The sequence below is a fragment of the Cottoperca gobio genome, chromosome 9 (assembly GCF_900634415.1).
Source record: "Cottoperca gobio chromosome 9, fCotGob3.1, whole genome shotgun sequence".
Lineage (NCBI taxonomy): Eukaryota > Metazoa > Chordata > Actinopteri > Perciformes > Bovichtidae > Cottoperca > Cottoperca gobio.
Genome location: NC_041363.1, coordinates 8,213,317 through 8,229,078, shown reverse-complemented (window position 1 = coordinate 8,229,078; position 15,762 = coordinate 8,213,317). Strand labels below are relative to the sequence as shown.

General features: G+C 42.7%; 1 protein-coding gene across 1 annotated transcript in view; it reads right to left on the bottom strand.

The window, feature by feature from the left end:
* Positions 1-15,762, bottom strand: part of kiaa0825 (KIAA0825 ortholog) — a 109,231-nt gene that overhangs the window by 64,046 nt on the left and 29,423 nt on the right. The window contains 9 exon segments of the mRNA XM_029440106.1: positions 1,375-1,481; positions 1,718-2,022; positions 2,110-2,340; positions 4,533-4,712; positions 7,575-7,714; positions 9,445-9,555; positions 9,853-10,059; positions 12,072-12,262; positions 14,443-14,593. Coding sequence (XP_029295966.1) covers positions 1,375-1,481; positions 1,718-2,022; positions 2,110-2,340; positions 4,533-4,712; positions 7,575-7,714; positions 9,445-9,555; positions 9,853-10,059; positions 12,072-12,262; positions 14,443-14,593 — 1,623 coding nt within the window.

Genomic DNA, 15,762 nt, shown 5'->3' with positions numbered 1-15,762 from the left:
GAGAACAATAATCTTCTCCTCTACAAATTACTTTGCAAAGACAAGGTGGGTGGCGTGGGGAGGGGGGATGTAGTTGGGAAAGGAAGGAGGGAAAGTGGGATGAGGGGATAGAGGTGGGAGGGCTCGCAAGGGGCAAATGTTCTTTGTCGAGGGGTTTACTCTGTGTGTGTGTGTGAGTGTGTGAGTGTGTGTGTGTGTGTGTGTGTGTGTGTGTGTGTGTGTGTGTGTGTGTGTGAGCTGCCAGGAAGTGGAGTGCCAGTTGTTTTGGAGTTATTACACCACTCTCTCTTTCTTTCTCTCTCTCTCTCTCTCTCTCTCTCTCTCTCTCTCTCTCTCTCTCTCTCTCTCTCTCTCTCTCTCTCTCTCTCTCTCTCTCTCTCTGTGTGTCCTTTTTTCTGACACTGTATTCTGATTGTTTACAAGCCAGGCGTCACTTCCCTGTGAAGGTTAGTTTAATGAATAGTAATGATCCCACTGAATGCCTCCGACAGGTGATACATAATCACTCTTCTTTCACTTTTCCACTCAACCCCCTCCAATGCCCGCCTCTTCTCTCCCCCCCCCCCCCACCCCCATCTCGCCCCCTCTTCCTGTCACTGAAACAGGCAGCGTTTCCTAGAACTGGCCATAATCTACTCAGTGTTTTTATTTATTTATTTCTTTTTTAATTGTACATGTTGTGGTACATCGCTGAATCACCTCTTTATGAGAATGGATGCATCCAAAGTTTGTTATGATGAAGTGAGCGACCACAGGCTCAATTTCTGGGAACGAGCTATAAAACGGCAAGCCAAAGGTCACAGATCAGCCCAAAGTGGAACGCTGCTTTCCCATCACTCCAGCCTGCAGTCCACTCAGTCAGACAACATGTCCATCATTTACCACAACAAACACATCTGAGATTCATTGATCTTACTCATGAAGCTTTGCTATGAAAAATGATCCCCATGATACGATACATCAGAATTTCAATGCTCAATTAAAAAAAAGCATATCTAAGCTGCATTCTTTTTCATTGTTTTATTCAGTATCTCTATTGAATGTCAAGCACTTGACTACACCATCAGTCAGTTTGAGCAGTTTGAACCACCTCCTTCATCAGACTATCAGCCCTCAACCTCAATTACTATTGATAAATCACTAAAATTATATACTGGGAAATTCACTTTATAAGAAACTGTTTTTACGATCAAAATTATCTGAATAAAATTATATCTCAATTTTTGTTGAACGTGCACATGAATAATCAATAGCAATTGAAACTAATGATGGATAACCGTAATATAAGACTATCCTCAATGCATGAAAACAGTAACTACATCAATACCTTTCTGACCTTGACCTCTTGCTAAATCCCTGCAGTTGATCTCTCACCTGTCTGAGCAGAGCTTGCGGGCCTTCTGCAGCTGCATGTTTGTCCACTTCGGCCTTTTTTCCTCCAGAGCCTGCAGCACTTTGTGCACTGTGGGTTTGGGTACACCCTGTCAGAAAAACAGCAGACCATTAAGGTTCGTTAGTAAAAGTCAGATGATTTGTTGGCACACGTTAAATCAACCATCAATATGATGAAATGATGGTATCAGAGTTTTTAAACACACAACAGGCCGGTATAATGCTTTAAATTGTAAACAAACGTCCAACTTATTATTATAGATAGATAGAAAGACGGACAGATGGTTGTTATTGTTGTTGTTTTTACATTAACCTTAGCCCTTACCTTTTGTTGAATCCCCATGCTAGCCTGTAGGCACTCAGCCAGCAGAGACAGGGGTTCCTTTGCCCCACGGTTCAGGACCAGACCACTGATCTCTTCTAGTGAGTCTGGGTCCTCCAGGCCCTGGATCAGACAGCCTAACAGGGCCCAGAGTAACAGGCCCATTAGGCGCAGCTGCCGAGCATGCTGGGAGAGGTGCTTCTCTGCCACTTGGAAGAGAAATCGGATAGGGACAGGTATGGATGCTACGGCCAAGGGCAGGTTGGTGAAAATGAAGGACAAGGCTTGAATAGCTACGGATATGACAGCTGGAAGGAGAAAGAAAAGTTAGCTTCGGAAAACAACTCTAAAATTTCGTATAGCTCATTTGAAAATGTGACGAGCAGCACGCGTACTCTTAGTGGCAGTCTCCTTTCCCCGTGTTTCCATCGGTGTGTAGTTCCACTCCTTGGGTATTTTAGCCAGGACGCTCTCTGGTACATTCTGCTTGAACGAGGCTCCACTGGGCTCCTCCGTGGCCTGCCAACCCATCACCATGGAGACCAGGTGTATAAGGATGCTGTTGGTAGACTTGGTGACTATCGCCCGGACACAGCTGATCACCACAGGTACAGCCCGCGTCGTGTCTGACAAAAGTGGTAAAAGAATGCAGCTAATTGTAATAAAAACCATCAAGCTGAGCTGTAGATGAACAGGCACAACTTTAATGTTAGGCTAGTGTGGTGCGCCAAGAAGGACCATAGACAAATGGGGTGGTGACAGCTTAGTGGTCTGGTGGTACACCTTCCAAACCAGAAGGTCATGAGTTTAATACCAGGAGCTGCCACCATTGTACCCCTGAGCAAGGTACTTAACCCCCAGTTGCTCCAGGGAGACGGTCCCTGTAGTTAGTTCACTGTAAGTCGCTCTGGATATGTAATGTAACGAGAAGAGAGAAGAAGAAACCCAGATGACAGGCTTCAAAATGCCAGTACTACACTCACTTAAAGTTACACATTTGGCATAGAACACCTCTGCTCTACAAGGTGTACTCAATTCAGTGTGATGCAGTACAGTTTTGTCCAACAATACTACATGTACTGTCACAAACGTTTGAGACCCCCATCTGACAGACTGACTTTAGAGAATGAATAGAAATCAACTGCTGAAATGATGTCCAGCTGAATTTAATAACCAGAAATGTTGCCTGGTGAACGTAAAACCCTGTTTTTATTGATTTTAAAAGTAGACAAGCAGTACAAAGAATTCTCTCAGTGCGCAATAAAAAAATAAGGCCTCCAACTGTATGCAGGAATATTTAATACTATTCTATTAAAATACAGTTTTAATACTATACTAGGTCTTGAATCATAAAAGGTTTGGACTTGTAAACGTGTCAGACACCCGCAGACATGCCATAATATTGAAATAAAAATCAAGGGTAGATGAAATTTTACGATTGCTACCAAATTAGAATAGGTTACATGCAATAGTCCCTAGTCACAGCGCACTCAGTAGGTGTCAAAAATGACTCCACTTCTCAAACAATTGGAAAATACAGAGACATAAAAGGCTTGCACATCCACAGAGTTCTAAAGTATTCTGTTGAAATATATGCACTAAAAGCGAGTAATGTCAAGTTAAATTCAGATGTTCTCGATCAAACCCAGGTGGCCTGACAGTAGAAATCGTACTACTTTGTCCAGGTGCACTATTTCTTTCGTCGCTCTGCCCTTTCATATCCCGCTCATATTGATAGCAGAGCAGCTACAGCATGAAGTTGTATGGCACCCATAAACTTCCTACAGCCTCGGCTGTAAAACCAAAGGCTACAACAGAGAGATATAGTGCTGTGACGGCACTGGAAGTGCACTGAAATCTCCAGAGACGCCTAACAAATGTGTGACCTCAGACCCATAGAAAAAGAGGAGAGCGGAACAGAAACATTATATAGCTTTTCGAAGGAGAAGCGCTCTGTGGCAGGTGAGACCTAGACCTATTTTTTAAAGTCACTTGGTTCTCAGACTTTATACAGCCCGCTACCGTATTGACTGGAGTATTGATTCGAAACAACCTGCTACCGTGTGATGAAACATCAGTGTAAGTGGAGAAATAGGCAAACTCACAACATAATCTATGAAAGTTAACTCAGTGAACAGTTTAAATAGAAATGGGGGCACTGGGGGTATCATGTAACCAAAGTTATAATACAAAGATTTGGCACAGTCCAATAATTAAACTAATTACCCTGTGAGGATAAATGATGATTGGATGACTTTGAGAATTTCTCTTTTTTTTTTTCGTTCTTTCCCTCCGCCGACCCCTCCCTTGCTCTGTCTCCATCCAAATACTATTCTCCAATCACCCTAATTTATGCTACAATAATTACCACTCACACAGGATATAGAAATCACTACCAAAAAAGGGCTCCATACTCCACAGGAGTTCTGATTAAGCTCTGTATCAAAGCTTGTACCAGAGAGAGGCGGAAAGAAAGGAAGAATTTGGGAGTAATTGCAGTCTCTGTAACAGCATATTAAGTCACGCTTAAGATCACGTGCATGCAATGTCAACATCGGCCCTTAGGGAAAAAATGAGACATTCTTTGTGGGCAGATTTACTCTTGTATTTAGAAACATATCTAATACATTTTGATATAAATCTGGTCAAGTCTCTTAACCCGTATCTTACATTGATTTCCTGACATCAAAGCATAAAGCAGCCATATAAAAATCAGTGTTCCAATTTAACATGAAATGATATGCACTGCAGCTTCCAGGGTTAGGCTGTAAGGATCTCTGAACTTGCAACATTATGCAGCTACTGGTTACGACTCTACCTGCCAGTGTGTAGAGATGTTCCCATGTGTGTGACCTTTCCAGGTATGGTTGAAGGAACTGAGTCAAGGCCTTGGGAACATTATTCAGGCAACTGAAGAGGTTGAACAATGCGACTATGAAGTCATCTCCTGCCTTGCAGGTCTCTGCAGACATTTCTAAGCAGTTCTCCTGGCAAAGATCTGAGAAAAATAGACACAGTCTGAGTCAGTTAGACACTTCTGCGCACAATACAAATAAATGTGTGGGCAATCAAAAATGGTAATGGCTTTATGAAATCTTGATATTCATGAAATACTTAACACACAGACGCACAGACGCACACACACGCTAGGATACACAAAGAGATGAAGAGGCTTACTCATACTCTCATCTAGGAGGTGTGTAGGTAAGTGTAACATTTGACAGTTTTTTTAATTTACGATTCAGAAAATACCAACCTTATGGAGGTAGGTAGTGAAAGATATACAACTCTATCCTATGAAACAGCATCTTGATTTCTTTGCACAAAAACACATTGGAAAATGTCAAGGCTGCCCAACCTGACACATGTTAACAGAAAGGGTGAACAAAAGGCATTGTGAAATAGGAGGGGAAGAAAAACCCACATCTGTGTTAGATGGAGAAAAAAAAACAGACCAGAAAGAAAAGAAAACTGAAAAAGGAACAGATTTCAAAGGCCCCACAGCACATGGAGACAGGAAGTGAAAAGGAAGAGGTTTTGACAGGGTGTCCTTGTGGGGGTTGCTGTCTGAGCACAGGGCTGAGGATGGAGGTGTGTGCGTGTGTAAACCATATGGATGTCTATATACTGTATGTGTTTCGTGCATTTACAAGTGTGTGTGTGTGTGTGTGTGTGTGTGTGTGTTAAGTTGACAGGGGTTGCTGAGGAAAGGCCCATTGCTCCAGAGGTGGCAGACATCCAGCGGTCTGTCAGTCTGCTGTGTGGGAGATGACAGCTATTTGTATAGGAGAGTGTATGCAACGTAGCAGTCAATGAGGGGGCGCAGCTTCCTTCTGACTAATGCTGGACTATTTTAAAATGACAGGGCTAAATTAGCTGCTGCATTATAGGGACATTAATATCAGCCACCATAATAACAGGCGGGTAGGAAGCACTGCCACCATTCAAGGTCCAGATGAGAACTGATATCCTCTATCTCCCTGTCGCCATCTCTAAAAGTCCCTCTACATCTCTCTCCTATTCTTTCACAATAACACATCTAACACATACACTCAAAAGTGGTCAACCAATCTGACCTACAATCAGTCTATTAGGCGGCATAATGTGGGTTATGCCTGCATCTCGTTCTCTCCCTGTCTGGTAATTGGTCCTTAAGGAGAAAGTATTCTGGATTTGTCCAAGTAAACAGGGGTGACTAACATTAATTTCCACTTGGGGTGCTGGAGAGCATGGCATGTTAACTAGGTGCCTTTTAATAATGATCCTATTATGGAGCAGCAGATGACTTCAGAAAAACCGATGACAGTGCGCTGGCACATCTCTGTAGAGTTTCCACTTCTACTGCAGAACACAATAATTCCAACGGGTTTGGGTTTGTGGTTCTATGTCATTGTCTCGGTTGCTTTTTCTATATTTCCTTGCCCTCTTTCCCTCCCTCTCTGTTTCTAAGCTTATCCAACCTTGATACATAGCCAATACATACACCTGTTTATCTTCTGGACAACCAGTCAACCAGTCACAAGGGCCCTCTCTGCAAACCTCTGTAATTGGAAGCAGACACGCTGATGATAATAAAAAGGCTCTGTGTGTGTGTGTGTGTGTGTGTGTGTGTGTGTGTGTGTGTGTGTGTGTGTGTGTGTGTGTGTGTGTGTGTGTATGAGTGTGTCTGTGCACCATAAGTGGTGTATCTTCTGATTTAGGGTGAGCTGTGCAAAATGATTGTAATTTAATGTATTGTTAATTTGGAGGAGGTGTTGTAAATGTGGAGGAGGTCATTTAGTTTGCTAGCTAGTTCGTCTGCTTTCATAGGGCAGATATACTATATTGTAAAATATATTGTACATATTGTAATATGTCACAATATGTCACAGAGCAACAACAGTTAGCATTTCAAAAATACTGTCCTACTGTTGAACAACAATTGAACATTGACTGTAACAATTACTGTAACACACTAACACTTGAAGTAGGACAGAGTCCAATTTAGGTAGTTTATGACTCACTGAATTACTCTCTATTAGTAAGCTACACTTGAATTAGTATCAATAGAGCACCAAGAAATCCCCCAGTATATAAATGTAAGGGGAAGTGCAGTGGCTTATGGAAGTGTAGGCGTTCCGTCAAGCTGTTCCTTCTGTCTGTCTGCTTCCTGGTTAATTAGCCCGTCACCGTGATAACACGCGAGAGTCAGCGCTTCCAGCGTTGATTTACGGCGGCGTGCGGGGAGAAGCATTGCAGAGCCTCTGAGCCAGACTCAGACCGAGCGAGAGAACGAGACAGTGAGAGTTGTTATTAATGAGGTCGCTATAATGTGAATTAATGTGCGAGTGCACAACAGTCTTTAAAGGTTAGACTGTTGCCAGTGTGGAGGGGAGAAGAAGCAAGGGAAAATCTTTAAAGGTCAGCGTGTGTGCTCCGCCTGGGCCTGTTGAGTGTTTATTACTGCTCTCTATTGATTTAGTGATGATGGTGACCAAGGTGAAAATGATGATGATGGCAAAGATGCTGATGATAACTTCATAAAATGGATAGAGCTCATCTAAGGTCTGTATAACTCGCTTAGGATCTTAGAGCACCATAATTAACACACTGGTAAACACCATCCCACACATGGCCGCTGCGGGATCGACTCTGTGGGTCCAATATTATAAAAATTAATGAAAGGGCCTAAAAGATTGACAGCTAAGCATGTACAGCGCACACACACACACACACACACACACACACACACGCACACGCACACGCACACACATACACACACACACACACACACACACACACACACACACACACACACACACACACACACAGTGCAATTTAGACATTAACACAGACCAATACACTACAAAAACCGACTTACAAGAGTTTTCCAGGAGTATTCTGGGCAGGTGACAGTCTCTGTACAGCAGCATTCGCAGTAGCAACCTGGGATTGCATCCTGGGTCAGAGGTCAGCAGCCTCAGCTGACATGCAGAGGCCGCCTGACCCATAAGGCCATCTCTGAGAGTGGAAAGAAGGAAAACAAAGTTGACAGTTCTGCAGTGTCAGGTGAGTGTTCAGATAGCAGTCCATTTAGCAAGAGACAACAAAGGAGGGAACAGGCTTCACAAGTGAAAGACAGAGACTGAGATCACAGTTGTCTTAGATGACAATCTGGGAGGAAATCGTGTTTATGCTACGATGGTTACTTCCTTCAGTGTCACTCACTCCTGATATGAGCTTAGTCTGCAAATGCCTTCACTCTCGCTTACTTATAGTGTGCACCGGGAAGGAATTAGCTCTAATCTTGGCCAGCTAAAACCAAATTAACATTTGGGAGACAGCCAAATACATGAATATACAGCAGTACCCCCCTCCTACATCTTTTGTATAACCAAGAGGCTGCAGCCAGCTGTGGGTAATGAGCCGTATCCTTGGTGAGTGTGCGTGCAAGTGTATGTGTGTGTGTGCACCGTTCAGAGCCTGTGCTTGTGGTTATGAACGTGTGCAAGTGTTAGGGCATGATGACATGTGTGTGCCCGTATATTATTTTATACATCTCAATAAAATCTAATGGAAGGAATGGACAGAGTTTGTCTGAAAGAGCAGGGAGGTGGGAGGGAGTACAGGGGGTGTCTGCCCAGAAATTAACCATTCCATTTGAGCCAGAATGCTAGAGCAGAGTGCACCCTGCTGTTTGACTGAGGAAAACTATGCCTCAATCTGACAGTGCAATTTATGATGTCACTAGGACCGCAAATCCTGAAGAAATCCTCTTTTAACTGCTCTGATAAATCTACGTGGCTACAGCGCAGGGTCAGCTTACAGAACCAAGACACACACACACACACACACACACACACACACACACACACACACACACACACACACACACACACACACACAAACAAGAACACACATAAGGCCAGAAAACATAACTTCAGATGCTTTCTTTATAGCCCGTAATGCTGAATGATTTATTGATGTGCTTTGTGATTTTATTATTGTTTTATTTAATAACCATAACAATGTGTTTTATTTTAATAGGCTGGGGAGAGATCTGGCCACAGAGGCCGAGTCCTGGAAGAGGACCTGTGGATCTGGCCCCGAGCCACCGGTAGGCCCCCTGGCGCCGTTGCATGCAGGCAGGAGGTTGGAGTAAAGAAATAAAGAGGTCATAAAAATAAACTAATTTCAGCTCTCCAATACTTAGGAGCACGAGAACGGGGGTTAGTTTGATTTGTGCTCCATCAGCACGCAATGACATCACCTCTGGCATTGAGGGAGATGAGAGGGGAGGAGGCTGGAGTCAGGGGTGAGGGGGGCGAGTGATTGACTGCACCTTGGAGGTCATAACAGTAACTGGACACACATGTATGCATGCATGTACACATTCATGCACACATCACATTGTGCTCTGTTGACGCCTCATGTGTAAAGCCCTCAGCAACCATCAACATAAACAAAATCAGTGTCAGCGGCTACGGTAGTTTATTTATTATTTTTTCCTTTCTCAGCTTGCATCTGTGTTACATTACCACAACAACTCTTGCTTGAAGCCCTGGGCAACGGGTAAGTCTGGTTATATATCCACACATACAGCGTGCGGCTGTAACTCTCACACACACATATGGTTCTCTATACAGTGGGTGGAGGTGTGTGTGATGGCTTAGCATACCGGAGTATGTGAGTGAGTTTGTGTGCGAACATGTTAATGCGTACCTACTGTATGATGGGTGTGTTTTACATACCGTATGGCCTGCTCTGTGAAGAGGTCAGGGTTGATAGCATTGAGCCAGTGGACAACAGGAGTATCAGGCTGATGTGGTGCGGTCGCTTTTGCAGGATCAATCATAAATATCCTGGAGGAAATTGAGATCACACATGGCAATTTTGAACAATCTTCAAATTACAAAATCATCTATGGTTTGGTGGTCCTACTTCTTCAGGTTGTGATATTTAAAACCAAACACATCGTCCTGAGTGCATAGTATTTTGGGGCTAAATCCATGGTCAATTATTACCCAAGTCTCTAGAGCTAACTACCTATACTCATTAGTTTCATACTAAAAGGAGAATATTTTGGTGTGCCTAGGTCATATTTAACTTTAACTTAAGGTTGAATAACATAATAAAATAAATGTACAATGCATACCAACCTATACAGCAAAGAGAGCGGTACGGTGACAATGACAAGGACTGTCAGGAGTTGCTCACACAAGCTGTGGATTTGGTATAGCCAGTCTGATCCGCCCGCTATTATGGCAATTGCTGAGGAAGGATTGGAGCGCACCAAGGCCTCGGGACTTTCACTCACACTCCAAACAAGCTGCTCCACATACAGCAACACCGCCGTAATGTCACATCTTAGATAGAGCAGGGAAACAGGAAAGGCGAATGTATAGATGAAAACAGAAAGGATGAGATGTGAGGGAATATGTGAGAACGCATGAAGAGAGAGAAAGAGAAAGGTACTGAAAGCATACATCACTGTATAGCGTCACAGCACAGCCAGTCAGTTAACAGAACACCCTTGCGATTTTACTTTTACTTAAAGGTAAGTGTACTAAGACATTGCTTTTACATTTACACGCCCTTAAATCTGTTTCCTAAATTGGTTGGGGAGAGCTGCTCATCATCCCTCATGTCCCCTTGTATGCTCTTCGCATGGCCTAAATCGTTATTAGACACACACAGAGATGGACTGATACGAGAGAGATGAGGTAGCACAAGAGTACCTGTGTGAGTGCCGTACACATAGACAACTTGGCGAAGCTTTGAAAGGCCATCTGTTTAGGATAGCCTTACACTTTGCAACTGTCCCTCCAGAAACACATGCCAAGCAACATAAACCAGCCTTTGTGTTGAGATCCTGTGGTGCTACACATGTATAATGCACTTCATCTTTGTCATTCTTTGTCTTGCTGTGTGTCACAGTTTAGCCTGTTCATTGTCATCATTCTGCTAATTAAGAGGAGAAAGAGGATGCAGAAGATGACCCCTGAGCATGTACAGAGAGTTTGCCTATGACATCCTAACATTGTGGCCTAGTGGTCTAGTGCTTCCAAATATAACACCAGAAGGTGTTGAGTTTAATACCAGGGCTGCCACCATTGTGCCCCAGAGCAAGGTACTTAACCCTGAGCTGCTCCAGGGAGACTGTCCCTGTAGTTAGTTCACTGTAAGTCGCTCTGGATAAGAGCGTCAGCTAAATGACCTGTAATGTAATTACGTCAGACCACCGCCGCCATCAGACCCACAGGAGTTGAGAGAGCAACAGTGAAAGAGATGAAAACATTTAGGGTTCTGATGTCATTTAGGATACCATTATGTATAGCCAAGTCTATATTTATTGTACAGTATATATATATATATATATATATATATATATATATATATATATATATATATATATATATATATATATATATATATATATATATATATATATATATATATATATATATATATATTGTAGGCTATACAAACATGTGTGTAAGAAAGGTAATTATAGAGTTAAAACATAAAAGCAGAAATACACACATACGATCTAGAGTCATTGACAGTTGTCAGTAAAACCACAAATTACTGAACTGAATATTAATAAGTTGTGAAGTCCAGTCTTGACCTTGCAAACAGCTATTGAGGAAACAATCTCACCACAAGGTTAATTTAAAAACTGTTCTAGAGCTAAAGCTTTGAAGTTGTTCCAATTTCCATATTGTTCTAAACACTTTAAGCACCTCTTGCCCAGGTTGGCTTAGCTGAGGCTGAGAATACTTTCTCAACTACTGTTTTCAAGTTCAGAAATAAACTTTGAACCTCAGCTGTTAGGCCAATATGAACAAGAAGTCCATAAAGCTAAAGCTAACGGACCTTGTGGTGAGATTATTTTCTCCATTATCACCCCATTACATGTGTGCAATGCAGCGGGGATACAATCTAGTATGACGGCATATGTAATTTAATATTGTGAAATCATACTTTTATATACATTTTCCAGAAATTCAATTAAGAAACAGTTAATAGAGAATATAAGCAGACAGGATTTTGTTGTTTTAGCTGGCAGTGAGTACGTAGAAAGCAAGCTTCGTTATTCTCACTGATTTTCAAAATTTCTCACATCAACCAAACACAACCGGAGACATACAAGAGATTAACTCAGTAGGGTTAGTACAGAAGATCAGCTATACACAGTATCAGTCTACGTATATCATCACATCAATAGTTCAAATGTGTGTGTTTAAGCAATGGGCAAGAACATACATTTTACAGGACTAAATTATTATCCTAATTTATATTTTAGAAGCCTCATTTATATTTCAAAGAGTCATTAGAGTTGAATAAACCTGAGGCCCGCATGGCACATGATGGGTACCTGATTTGCAGGTGTCTCTTGTACGATGCACGGGCCCTGGCATATCTTTGCACAAGCAGCTGTAAAGTCTCTGACAGCACCTGGCCGAGCACCTCCTTGGCCATCTCTGGCGGAAGGATCGACCACAGGTCGCTACGGAGCCCACACAGGAAGTAGAACCACATCTGCACCGAGAAGGAACAGCGCTCGCCCTGTGGAACGAAGTGGTGGTACGGCAGGGAGGGAGGGGGGGGGTGGGGTTACAGATGATGAAGATTTATTGTGATATGGATATTGACAGTGAAGCAAAAACAGAGAAAAACCAAGAGGCGAAATGAGATAAAAATAGAGTGAGAGAAAGAGAGAGTGAGAGAGAAAACATGAAGGAGAAGAAAGAGAGAGACAGAGACAGCGGCAGGTCTGTCAACACCAGGATGTCTCAGTGGTCACGCCACCTGCACTCTGCACCTGGGTTTCTTCCCCCACTGGGATTTTAGACTGCTTTAAAGTCCTGAACTGGAGAACACATCACAACAGGCACACACGCACATACACGCTCACATGTGCAGAGGGAGAAAGAGGGAAGAGGGAGACATAGAGAACTTCTCTGGATAAAGTGAACAAAGACAAAGTGAGAGTGAGAAGAAAGAAAGACAGACAGAGAGAGAGGGGGAGGACAGATGGAGACAAATAGATTCTTATCCTGGCATCCTGCAGCTTTGTGGGAAAAGATATAGAAGAATGAATCCACTAAACCACCCACTTTTACCTCTACTCGCCTGAACTCTTCATGTTTAACCTCTAAAAATAAAGTATTCCTGCGGATGGTGCGTGTGTGGCGGAGATATCGACACATCCAAAACTTCCTCCCTTCTTCAAACTCATCATTCCCCACAGTCCCTTCTCATTTTCCTCCAACTTCACCTCATCTATCTCATATTTTACTTCTCTCCTTCCTTTCCCTTCTTCTCCTCCCTGGAGCCAGTCATTTAGGGATCGGTGGTTGATGGGGAGCGTGACCGAGCTCTATGTCCGGGATTAAGCCGCCATCCTACGCCTGTGGACTCAGCAGAGCAAACGCAGACACAGACGTTGGATCCAAACCAAGAGCAGCCACAACTACATGTGTGGTTGGACTGTTTAATCCGTTCACTCAAGTCAAACTTTATTTAACCAGCCAGGTCAACTATGAACAAATTCCTATTAGAGATGACGGATTGGCAGCAGTGAGGACTGAATCTGGGACGGGAAACTGACGATGGAATAAAATTGGAAACTCGTAGCGGCTTTTTTTTTTTTTCTCATTTGGCTCTGAAGGCCAAATCCTGACAAGGAAGGTAGCCAAGGTCATGCTCTAAACTTCCTTTGATCGCCTTAACTGACCTCATGTTTTGTTATTATAGCAAAATAATAATATATTCTGCCAACAACTACGTATCAATTTCAAAGTAAAATAACAAAAAGAAAGGAAGGAAGGGACTCTCTAGAGCTGCACTGAGCTTTGCAAGAGCCAAGACACAGGGCTGGGGATCCAGGAGATTGAAACCGTGTGCATAGAACTACACATATATGACAGATATGGAAACATAGATACATACATATACCAAATGAAACGCAGATCCTGAGATGCTGCTGCACACTCACACATGCATTCATCTGTACAGATGCACACATGCATGCTTGAACAAAAGCACACACCTGCGCACAGCAGGTCTGTCTGACACCAGTGACCCAGGGAAGGAGGGAGGAACAAAGGGGGAAAAAAGGCAAAAGCAGGGTAAAGTATGAAAGAGAGAGGAGGTTTAGATTGGTTTAAGGGCATAAAGGTAGGGGAGTTTCAGAGGCCCTATGCTGTTTCCAGACAGTCCCAGTGTAGACTGCAGACTTCAGACAGCTGAATCCCTGGAGCCCCCAGGGTAGCGTGGAAGCCACAGATGTTCTCAGGGAGCTCAGAGTAGAAGGCTTGGTTAGAAGAGGGAGAGTGGGAGGTAAAGGTGTATTGTGGGAATGAAAAGAAGAAGCAAGAAAACTCCAGAGTATAATTCCTGGAGTTCCTCAAAATCTACAGAAAAAAGCCTACGAAGATAACGTGGCATTAGAATTTCCACTTTTTACAATGAAAGGAAAGGAATCAACACCAGACAATACTGCACTTCTTTTATGTGTCACTGTCTTTTTGACTTGGAGGTAAATAAGTAATACTTAAATAGGCTCCACTTATATATCTAAAATACCAGAAACTTCAACTCAGAGAAGTTTATGAAGACAGTTAAATACATTTGATCACATAAGAGTTTAGCAAGGTGTGGTGAGGTTTTTCTAAGTTGTCTTGGGGGGGGGGGGGGAATGAAATTCAACAGGAACATTTTAGGGAAATGTGGCGAAACTTTACCTCGTAGAAAGGTTTGGGGTCAGCCCAGTGGTGACTCTCTGCGTCTTGAAGAATGCAGGTGGAACAAACCTGGATACAGTAACTTGTCAGCTGCTCTCTCAAGGCCTCCACTGTATCCTGGTACTTCTGGATCGGCAGCAGGGTCAGGGATCTAGGCATTGAGGAAAGAAACAAACCTTTAAAAGGTAATTACATAAATCACATGGTCTATACTGCATATGGCATATCAAGAAAGAAGAAAGAATACTGTACATTCAGGGAGCTGTCAAACAAACATGATGTGAGATGATTAGATGAAATAACTGATGATTTATTCTAAAACTTCAGTGTGACATTTCATATCCTTTAAATCTGCCTGCCTTGATACTTTCCAGAGAGGGCCAAGAGTTTAACAGGGGTGCAGGTGGCTTAAAACCAGGGGGACTGGATGGTGTAGAGAGAGGAAAGTGCTTTATGACCGGGGGTTGGGGGGGGGGGCAAGTGCAGGTGGAGGGGTCCACAGGGCCAAAGGTGGGATAACAGGAGCACTGAGGGCACCAGGGATGTCTTTAGAGGGAGTGTGAGGAGAGCAGGGGTTAAGGGGGTATTACGGGGCATAAAATCTCACCAGATGTAGACATAGTATGGGTGTCATTACCTCCAGTCAATCATTTCTACTCCTTTTTTGCTCTCTGGTCCCCTCCTCGTAATCTCAAATGTACACTTTCAAAATGTTTCATCCGTTTACTGCCTGGCTCACACATTTTAGAAGAAGCGATGTATTTGATCCATTTCTTCTTTCCTCATTTTTGCTTAATAAATATCTAAATATAGTCAAAAATCACATGACAGAGTAGCTGGAGTGAGTTGTGATATAATGATTCAAGCTGTAGTACAACTGTTTGTTATGCAATTCAGTTTAATATCTGTTTAGCTGTTTGATTAGGTTAATGTTGATACATTGAAAGCCGTTTTGAAATGATTGAGTATGTTAAATAAGAGGTACAACCAGTAATGTTGGAAACATATCCTGATGCCCTCTACAGTCACTATCTGTGGGTTTATTGTTTTTTTTAATTATTATTGTATATGTATTGTTACTGGGAGTGTAAAACAAAAGACTGCAACACATACATATTTGCCAACAACAGGACCCATCTCCAGGTTTTTGTTGATTAGTGCAGGCAGTCAGATCACACAGACATACATGTTCCCTGTAGCTAAATTATAATGTTGTGTAACTGTAGAATACAATTTGGGAACTCCGAAATGACTTTTCAAGTTATTGATTGAGATCGAAAGATTCATTCGACATGGTGATGGAGAGGATGGATGGAGAGA